We start from the raw sequence: 11,220 nt of genomic DNA, 5'->3' as shown, positions 1-11,220 counted from the left end.
AATTCAAAACGAATCTTAGCTGAACGCCACCTTAAATTAGGCACAACAAGTTTTATCGCTTCAATTACTTATATAGCACAAGTTTGGAATCTCAAGGGCTGTATAGTTTCAGATTCCAAGAGAAATCTGTCGTTTCTTTCATTTCCCGCCGAACTAGCGGGTTTTTCCAAAGTGGTACAACAAATAGATCAAGTTTCCTATTTCGATTAGCTTCATGCAAGTAAAGTATAAAACCATAACAGATTTTCCGTTTGAAAAAATCGAACAAAAATATTTTTCATAAAATTGGTTTTTTTCTTGTTTATTTCAATAAGTATGAAATATTTCGTATACTAAGCTGAAACGAGTTGCACTTTTTATCCCTTAATATTTTCCAAACGGTAATTTTTAGGGCAAAAAGTGTTATATATCAAAAATTGAGGAATCTCAAGGGCTATATGATTTGAAATTTGAAAAGAAATCGTTCGACTCAATTTTGAGAAAATAGTCAAAAAGTTAAAGTTAATTTTTGTCATTACTCTAAATCTATTACATTCGGACAATTTTACTATATGAAGAGTATTTGGCAAATTAAATCTTTTCAGAGATTAATAGCACGTTTCTGTAGCATTAGTTGTTTAGATACTAAAAGCATTTTAAATCTGGCTTTTTTTTATTTTCCGCTAAACTAGCGGGTTTTTCCAAAAGTCGTAGAACAAACGTTTTCTTTTTCAAGCTACTTTATACACCCATAGGGTTTTCAAAACCCTAAAACTAAGATGGGATGCATACAAACCCACAAACAAAGGGAAAAAGATTTTCATTTTGGGAAGAAGAAGAAAACCTTGGTTTTTGAATTACTTTTGAACGGGACATCGGATTTCAACAAATGAGGTGTCATTCGACGCGTATTCTCAGTAAGAATAAAACTAGCTAAACATCCGGGGGTTCTTAGCCCCACCGTATCCAGCAGCTCCAATTTTCTAAAATTTTACTTTTACACTTTCACTGCCTTTTCTCCCAAACAAATCTATATCTATTGCACTTGAGTGTTTCGAGGCGCCAACATTGTTTACTCGGGGTGGAGGATGTTTCCGCGCGCGAATCTTTGAAAGAGTACGTATGCCGGATAATGATAAGGATAACGAAGATAACGATGCCGGGGAGGGAGGAAGTTGAAGAGTGCTCCTCGCTGTCCCAGCTAAGCTCCGTATGCTTCTGCGCGCTCCTTTGGTGTCGAGCGGATTTACTTTCAACCAGGATGGAGAAGTCACGAATCGAAACTTAAACAAAAGCCGGAGGAGACTTAGAAATTATGCAGCAGACTCTCTGTGGCACTGGGACACTGGGACATCAACGTGTCGACACAGAAGGAAATCGAAATGCACTTTGTGGAAGCTGGAATGTTGGGCGCGATGAAGCTGGGCCGCGAATGTGTTATCTGTTAAGCGATTTTAAATCGTTTGGCAACCGAGCTGCCAGCACTCACACTAATTGCATTAGCGAGCAGGGACCTCCAGCGAGGGTTTGGTTGGGGATTGTGGGGGAAGTGGGGAAGGGGGATACGAACGGGAACTTGGCTTACAAAAGCTTGGCGCGTAAGGATTTAGAATTACATTTATAAGTATATGTAGTCTCCTTACAATTACTTGCCAGCGATGGCCGTGCTCCGGCGTTAAGCTATTGATGCTGTGCTTCCAGAAAACCCCGACTCTCATGCAGAAAAAAATGCAAAGTCTACTTACATTTTCTGCGTAAATTTTCCGCTAGAATCCTCGACTTCCTTTTGCGCTATAATAAAGGAACATATTAAAAGACATTCACACCCAAAAAAAAATGATCATAGAAACTAAACTATTCGTACATTAAAACTAAACTATTGAGTGTCAAAAATATCTTGATAAGATGCGTATTAACCTTATGACACCCAAAGTATTAAACTGAAACTTTCGAAGTTATCAAAGTTAAACTAACGAGTATACAATTTATACTCACTCAGTGTACTGAAATTTATGCTGATAGTTTACTTTTTATACTGTTTAGTATAAAAGCTATCCTATGTAGTCTCCGTTTTATACTATTTCGTATACATATTATACTAATCTAGAGGGCCGTAGTATACTTTTTAAGCTATTTATCGAAATCGTTAGTATACATTTTATACTATTTCGTATAAAACTTATACGATTTCCCCGTTGCCTATAGTATAAAATATTATATATTATTACTATTTTGTTTTTCGTGGTATCCCAAACCCAATAAAATCAAGTTGTATGTTGTTTTTCTTTTATTACTATTTCACATATTATTTTGTTATTATTTCATAAATTTTCATATTTTGCGCAACACACATAACACATGTTTTAGCTCCTTTTTTTTTATATTCCTTTACCTAACACGTATATACAGACTAAAACAAGTACAAGCAACAAGAGTAGGGGCCGTGATTGCGCGGTATCACCGCAAGGTATTGCTTAGCGCAATGGTAGCCACCTAGGCTGTAGCTTCTCTCCTCTCCTTCTCGATGCGACGCTGCGTTCGCAGTACACTCGCTGCGTAGGCTGCCGTCGCTGGCCGAACTCTTTCCCCGGTGGTCTTCATCAGCATTTGGCGATCAGACCCGAAGCGGCGACATTAAAATAGGACATGCTGATCGTCCTCAACAATCCCACTGCCGCACTCTGGACAACCGTTCTCCGTGTCGTGTCCGAAGCGCTTAAGGAAGCTTCGGAAGCAACCATGTGCACTCAGCGCCTGCGTGAGGTAGAAATCTACCTGGCCGTGCTTCCTATTTACCCTTGCGTCCAGCGTCCAGCGTCCCTTGCTGGAGTTGTCCCAGGCTGCCTGCCAGTTGTCGACGCTCTGCATCCTGGCACTCCTCTTCACCTCGGTCTTGGTTCTGTGGCTCCCGCACCAGTTCACATAGGGGAACTTGGCCTGCAATGACGAGCGCTGCGTCGTCCGAGATCGTCCGGATGGCAATAATAATTAACGCGTCAAGCAACGCCAACTCCGGTAGCATTTTCTGTGTTCGTATACTCGCTTTTGTCCTGGTTTCACACCAAAATATATGTTCGAATAATCGCTATTGTCCTAGTTTCACACCATGAAAAACTATTTAATGTTCAGTATACTATTTATACTACTGAGTCTCACTCATATAATAATTAGTATGAGCTTAATACTATAAAGTGTTGGCATGAAACTATTTTGTAATAATTTGAAACTATATTTTCTTTATACTACATAAAGTTTTTGTTGAAACCACAAGTATAAATAATAAACTAAGAAGTCGAATATGACTAGTTTAAAAATAACACTACAGGTTTACGCTTTATACTCTTTGGTAGAGCTTTTACACTACAAAGTATACAGTTGAAACTAATTAGTGTTGAGTTAATACTTACATTTTTATACTAACTTTAGTATACTTTTAACACAACGCTTATTAAGTTTATACTTTTGGTTTTTTTTTTGGGTGCAGCAAAATAGTTTAAATACGAACACTTACACATGATGTATCTATGTTTTTAGTTTTATTATAAATTACAGCTTTTGTTTTCCTTTCACTTAATTTCTCTGCACGAGCTTCTCATTCAAAGTAACGGGGATTATATTCGGCAGTGTGGCAACTTCACAATAGCTACTAGGGAATTTTTATATTTTTCTAAAATCAATAAAATGTTAAATTCTACCAAACCACTGGCTCGATTTCGATGAATTATACATTAACATAATCAGGAAATAAATACCAATTAGGGGGTGCATACATATCACAATGAAGATTTGATATAAAAAATATATATTTTTGAATATTTGGCGGCCAAAAGTATTCGATTGGCTCAATTAAGTGTTGTAGGTCGTAGCCTGGCACCTGGCGATATATCGATAAGTACCTTTTTGTGGTAAATGTCTTGGCTGAATTCGCTTTCTCGCTGGTCTGGACAGTGCGACCGCGCGGCAAAAGCCATAATTGAAAATACTTGAATTTCTCGAAAACTTTGGATTTGAATTGCCTGTAATTTATTCAGAAATTAGCTAGAATGATGCCCCTTCGAATGCGATACCGTGCAAGTTGGCACAACCTCTGTGAGAGTTGTATAAAGTTATAGAAAGTTAGCGTCGAATGATTGTCATGGCTAAGCTATTTACATTGTGGTTCATGTCTTAGTATCCAATGGTTCCGTTTCTGGATTAAACGGCCTTTTAATAACCTTTTTAACACCCCCAATTTTCTCAAAATCTGTGGGTTTGATTTTGATAAAACTTTCACAGAACACTCCTTAGATTATCCCCTATCTACCCATATACCGTGCATGTTGGCACAACCTCTAGGAGTGGAGCAGTAGGTAATTTCATTTTTGCCCCCCTTTTTTGTATGGGGAAAATCCGAGGTCGCGTCACTGTTAGGCTTTTTTCTCGAAAACTGTGGGTTTGATTTTGATGAAACTTTCAGACAAGGAGCTTGAATTAACCCTCAATAGCTTGGCTTATCGTGCATATTGGCACAACCTCTGTGAGGGGAGCAGTTAACAAAATTGTGGAGACACGATTTTTCAAATGCATTTTTGAAACATTAACAGGCCTCGGATGTGTCCCTAGATCGATAGATCTTTTCTTTCTTAACAACTTAGCATGTTAGATTTTTCGATTTGGTCCCCAAATAGCGAGAAAATTTAAAAATAAAAAGAGCCCCCATGTTCCATATTCCACCGTTCCCGTTTTCGTTGCTCACAGGCCGACGCTAATTTGACGCACATACATTATTAACACTTACTACCTAATTATGAGAATACTGCATTCTCACTATTATTACACGCTTTTTTTTTTTTTTAATTTAACAACTTTAATCCCAACCATATATTTTGGGTGGTCTTATAGTTCTTCCTGATCGTGATACTGTTGGTTCTACCTCTTCTTCTGAACTGAAACTTCCAGGGGTTTCATAGTCCACTGAGGTATCAATGTTACTTAAATTTATAAAGGTGCTATTACTTAAGGGATCTATGTTTTCTTCTATGTTAACATTGTCAGTTTGATTTAGATCAAAATTTTCAGTTTCTTCGACTACTGGTTCTTCGCTTATATTAACAGTCTCTTCATTGCTTTTTTCAGTTTCTTCTGGTTCGTTTTCTCTTAAGTTAACAGTTCCATTTTCACTTAAATTAACAATTTCATTGTCATACATATTAACAGTCTCATTATCATACATATTAACAGTTTCATTATTATAATAAATACTATTGCCGTTTTGTGTCTTATTAATGAGTCTTCTATTTCTTCTAAAAAAATTATTGAAGTAATCTTTTATAATGTACGATCTTTCATTTACTTTTTGTTTTATGATTCCATATTCCCATTTATTGGCATTTTTTCTAAATTGGACTTTATCTCCTATATTTATTGGACGTAGAGTTTTTGAGTGCATATTATAATCGGTCTTTTGTTTCGCCTTTTTATGACCGAATCTTTTAATAATCTTTTCCTCCTCAATGTGATTTCTCAACAGCTCCGATTTCTTAATTGGCATTTTTGTCTTACACATTCGTCCAAAGAACAGTTCGCATGGAGCAAGACCTAAACTAGCTACGGGAGTATTATTGTATTCAAGGATTCTATACTGGTAATCAGTTGCTTTAGAGCAACGTTTTAAAATATTCTTCGCAATCGCCACCCCTTTTTCTGCTAGTCCGTTGCTTTGTGGGTACCTAGGACTCGAAAACTGCAATAATGTATTACATTCATTAGCAAAGTTTCTAAACGAAAATGAATTAAAGGGATTGTTATCACATTTGAGCTTTAATGGGTACCCATAATTATCAAATGTTTTTCTTAGTTCTTCAATGACATTTGCAACTGATTTCCCTTTTAGCCGACTAACAATCAAGAAATTAGAATAATCATCAAAGATTGACAAAAAATTGTTTCCCCTGTAATCAAAAATATCCATTCCTGCCATATGAAATGGATACTCTGGTGTTTCATCATCTATTAGCGGTTCCTTTTGATTGTTTCTTCTGAACTTTTCACATACCTCGCAAGAGTGCACCAATTCCTTAATTTGTACGCTCATGTCTGGCCAGTAGTAAAGTTTTCGTGCTCGAGCTAAGGTTTTCTCCACACCTAAATGGGACTCATGAACTTGGTTTGAGATTGATTTCTGTAACTTGGACGGGATCACCAGCCTACCAGCACGAAATAGAAGACCGTTTTCAAAGTGTAATTCCGATTTGAATTTATAGAAGTTTTGACAAAATTGGTTTAATTTATGGAATGATGGCCACCCATTTTTAACAAATTCAGCTATTTTCCAATAATTTTCATCGTTTTCCAAAACCCTAAAAAAGCATTCATAATTTTCTTGCGAGAAACAGGCTGCTTGGCTTATTATATGAATTACATTGGCCAGTTCCGGGATGTCTGATTCATCCGGTAGTTGAGCTCGAGATAAACAGTCTGCAATTAACATGTCTCTTCCAGGTTTATATTTTACGGACATTTTTGGGTATTTTAGAAAATATAGCAGCATTCGCTGTAATCGCATTGTTACTGAGTCAATGTCACGGCTTAATAAGACTTCCAGAGGCTTGTGGTCACTTTCTACTAAAAATTCTCTACCGTAGACATAGTAGTGAAACCTTTCACACGCAAAAACAATTGCTAAAAGCTCTTTTTCAATTTGAGCCCACTTTTGTTCACTCTTTGTAAGCGTACGTGACGCAAAACTGATTGGATGTCCGTTTTGTAGAATAACACAACCGAGACCGTTTTTTGAGGCATCGGTTTGAATGACAACAGGCTTAGCGCTGTCATAGACGGCTAAAATCGGATCTAAGCAAGTCATTGAGTTCGTTTTGATGTTGTACAGTCCACTCAAACGAAGTATCATTCCTAGTCAGATTTCTCAGGTTTGTAGTTCTAGAAGATAAGTCTGGGATAAACTTGGCTAAATATTTAAAAAGTCCAAGAATACGTAGCACTCCCGCTTTATCTTCTGGGACTTTAATATTCTGAATGGCTTCTAAATGCTTTCTTTGAGGTTTTATTTGCCCTTCTGATAAAATATGACCCATAAATTCAACTTCTTGTTTCCTATATTGAACTTTGTCCGGGTTAAAACGTATTCCATTTTCTTGAGCCCGCTGAAGTACTTGTAACAACGTGTTATCATGATCTTAAAGATTTTCCCCTAATATTCCTATGTCATCAAAGTAAACTATTACATTTGGTATGCCTCCAAAAATTTGAACCATATTTCGTTGAAACATTTCAGGAGCGCTATTGATTCCAAATGGAACCCGGTTAAATTTAAATCTCCCGAATGGAGTCATGAATGTCGTTAAATCTGAACTAGCTTCATCCAGCTCCATTTGCCAGAATTAATGGGACAGATCCAGGATAGTAAAAACCTTTTTCCGAGTTAATTGTATCATAAAATCATCTATTGTTGGTATAAGGTAATGTTCTCTTTTAATTGCGTTATTTAACGGCTTAGGGTCTAAACAAAGTCTGAGTTTTCCGTTTGATTTTTACACTACTTGCAAATTGTTCACCCAACTAGTCGGGTATGTTACTGGGGAGATTATCTTTTCCTTTACCATAGCATTCAACTCTAGCTCCAGTGACCCTAACAAACTTTGTGGGAACCTTTTTTTGTAATGGAGCACAGGCTGAGCACCTTCCTTCAAAATGATTGATTGTTTCTTTGGCAGCTTAACGAGTCCCTGAAATAATTGACTAAATTTTTCCACAAATTCCTCCCTGGTTTGAGGTAATCTACATATTGAATCAATATTTAAATGTTTAATGAGCTTTAATTCTACAGAGGACTTAAGACCTAATAGTGGTTCACATTTCGCATCAACAACTAAAAATTCAATACATTTTGCTGTTTCTGAATTCAGATCATAACAGTTTGCTTTATCTTTTCCAAAATTATTAACTTTAACATTATTATAGTCAAAAATTAGAATGTTTTCTTTTTTAACTTCAAGTTTTAATTCTTTAACTAAATCACTTGGGATGCAGTTAACATCAGCGCCTGTGTCCACTTTAAACGTAACATTTTTTCCATTTATTTTATATGTTTTCGTCCATCTTAGTCTGTTTAGCCCGCACTCGCTTATTCTAAAATTACTTTCATTAATGTAAGCCTCTGATTTAAATACTCTTTCCTTACTTTTACCTGATTCTATCCAATTAATAACTGCTCCGGCTGTTTGCTTGCGATCCACATCTATCTGCTTGCTTTTGTAGTTGTTGTTATCCACTTGTTTGTTGCTGATGTTGTTGTTATCCACTCGTCTATTGCTGCTGTTGTAGTTGTTGTTATCCACTCGTTTCTTCTGCTGCTTACAGTACTTGGAAAAATGTCCAATTTTTCCGCAATAGTAACATGCTATTTCCTTTGCACGGCACTCGGAAAGATGATTCGGGTTGAAAATTGCTCCGCAATTATAGCAGCGACGGACAACTGCGTCAACGGACTTTCATAATGGGGATTCCGTAGAAATTCATTGTTTTTTGCGGCCGCTTCAAAGGCTTTGCACTCAGTGATGATCTCCTCGAGTTTCTTGTTTTTTGATTCAAGGAGTTTAAGCTGCAGCCTTTTATCTTGAATGCCAATTATGAAGCGGTCTAGCAACATACGTTCTTCGTATGTTCGGCCACAGTCACATTTGTAGTCACATAACTGTACCTGCTTACGGAGTTGCGTCTCAAACTCTATGAAAGGCCTTCCCTCAGTTTGAACAATGTTGTTGAATTTGTAGGATTCAAGGAGTTTAAGCTGCAGCCTTTTATCTTGAATGCCAATTATGAAGCGGTCTAGCAACATACGTTCTTCGTATGTTCGGCCACAGTCACATTTGTAGTCACATAACTGTACCTGCTTACGGAGTTGCGTCTCAAACTCTATGAAAGGCCTTCCCTCAGTTTGAACAATGTTGTTGAATTTGTAGGATTCCATTGTGATGTTTCGGAACGGGATGCTGTAGTCATCGAATGCCTTTAGTACGTCCTCCAGTGTACGGCTGACGACCGCGGCAGAGGTAGACGGGTCTGAAGACGTCACCATGGTGCCGACCATGCCATGTGCGGTTCCATCGATGGGAAACAATGCACTGTATATTTCCGTGACCTTTGATCCAGCCAACCATAGGAATGTGGCAATCTTTTTGGCTTCTGGCTCTAAGTCTTTGCCTGACGCCATCATGTACATGATAAACGACCTCTTCCATTTTGGCCACTCATATGCCAGCATTGAGCAGTCGATTTCTTGTAGAACTCGCTCCATTTTCTTCTTTTTAGTTTGCAATTGATATTTTCACTTCTGACACCATGTAATAATCGTTGATATGCAGATTATTAATGATTTGGTAAGACGTGTATTGAAGCGTGTCTTTATTGATGCCACTTTTGAAACCGAAGAGAGCTTGTCCAGTGTGACCGTCTCTAACGAACATACGTACATTCAATATGAGCTTATACATTATTAACACTTACTACCTAATTATGAGAATACTGCATTCTCACTATTATTACAGAGCTGTTTACAAAATTATAACCATGAAACGAGCCCAAGCGATGAATGGCAAATTCTGTTAGTGCTGGGCCCCTGGATCGCGAAAATGCCACTAACATTTTGTTAAAGGTAATGTAAAGGAATGTAAAAAAATTAAGGAATTGTATTTATTTAGTAGATCGTATAATACATCTTCGTCACAAAAGTTGATATCAGAACTTTTGATTCGCTGAAGATGCGATCGTCACCAGATTTTTGAACGGATGTTTGAAAAGAGTGCATTAATGTCAAAATTTTTTTTGGGTCAATCGATAGGTATTGATAAGAACAATACATTTCAGTTAAAATTCAAGCATCAAAACTGTAGGAGCTACAGTTTTGAGCGGATTGTGGGCGTTAGAGTGGGCGTAGCACCCTGCTGAAACAAACATGCGCTGCGCAAGAAGCTTAGGAATCTGCATCCCAATAGCCTAGCTCTAATACTTTCTGAGATCTCAGCAATCATACGGACAGACGGACAGACACGGCTAGATCGACTCGGCTAGTGATCCTGATCAAGAATATATATACTTTATGGAGTCGGAAACGATTTCTTCTACCTGTTACATACTTTCCGAATTTCGTATATTCTTTTAGTCTAAGGGTAACGGGTATAACAAGAGAGAACACTATAGTCAAGTGTCTCGACTATCAGATACCCGATACTCAGTTTTTATATTGAAAATGTATACAAATTAAGTTAAAAACAAGAAAGGAAGTTTGCTTCGGCAAGCCGAAGCTTATATACCCTTGCAGCTATATTTATTAAATTTAAAAACACAAAAAATGATATTCCCAATAGTATAAGATAATATGTCAAAAAACACCGAAGCTATATTTTGTTTCATATTATTTTCCTACCAATTTTCCGATCGTTCCTATGGCAGCTATATGATATAGTCGTCCGATTTTGATAAAATTAAATTCGAAACTCAGAACTAATTAAAAAATGTTATTTCCAAGCGTTGGAGGTTATATGTTTAAAAACACCGAAGCTATAATTTGTTTCATATTATTTTCCCACCAATTTTACGATCGTTCCTATGGCAGCTATATGATGTAGTCGTCCGATTTTGATAAAACTTAATTCGAAATTCAAAACTAATTAAAAAATGTAATTTCCAAGCTTAAGAGGTTTTATGTTGAAAAAAAACACTGAAGCTATAATTTGTTTCATATTATTTTCCCACCAATTTTCCGATCGTCCCTATGGCAGCTATATGATATAGTCGTCCGATTATGATAAAATTAAATTCAAAATTCAAAACTAATTAAAAATTTTATTTCCAATTTTACGATCGTTTCTATGGCAGCTATATGATATAGTCGTCCGATTTTGATAAAATTTAATTCGAAATTCAGAACTAATTAAAAAATGTTATTTTCAAGCGTTGGAGGTTATATGTACATATGTTGAAAAACACCGAAGATATAATTTGTTTCATATTATTTTTCCACCAATTTTACGATCGTTCCTATGGCAGCTATATAATATAGTCGTCCGATTTTGATAAAATTTAATTCGAAATTCAGAACTACTTAAAAAATGTTATTTCTAAGCGTAGGAAGTTATATGTTAAGGAACACCGAAGCTATAATTTGTTTCATATTATTTTCCCACCAATTTACGATCGTTCCTATGGCAGCTATATGATATAGTCGTCCGATTTTGATAAAAT

General features: G+C 36.6%; 1 protein-coding gene across 1 annotated transcript; it reads right to left on the bottom strand.

The window, feature by feature from the left end:
• Positions 1 to 7,911: 7,911 nt before the first annotated feature.
• Positions 7,912 to 9,066, bottom strand: LOC119558919. Its single transcript, XM_037872120.1, has 2 exons — positions 8,165 to 9,066; positions 7,912 to 8,106 (listed from the first exon to the last, which is right to left on the bottom strand). The coding sequence occupies exon 1, from the start codon at positions 9,053 to 9,055 to the stop codon at positions 8,378 to 8,380; it is 678 nt and encodes a 225-aa protein (XP_037728048.1). The 5' UTR covers positions 9,056 to 9,066; the 3' UTR covers positions 7,912 to 8,106; positions 8,165 to 8,377.
• Between the last annotated feature and the right edge of the window lie 2,154 nt (positions 9,067 to 11,220).

Source organism: Drosophila subpulchrella, unplaced genomic scaffold, assembly GCF_014743375.2.
Source record: "Drosophila subpulchrella strain 33 F10 #4 breed RU33 unplaced genomic scaffold, RU_Dsub_v1.1 Primary Assembly Seq15, whole genome shotgun sequence".
In the NCBI taxonomy this organism is placed as follows: Eukaryota; Metazoa; Arthropoda; class Insecta; order Diptera; family Drosophilidae; genus Drosophila; species Drosophila subpulchrella.
Note: the sequence above shows the minus strand (reverse complement) of the source record. Positions and strands in the feature narration are given on the sequence as shown.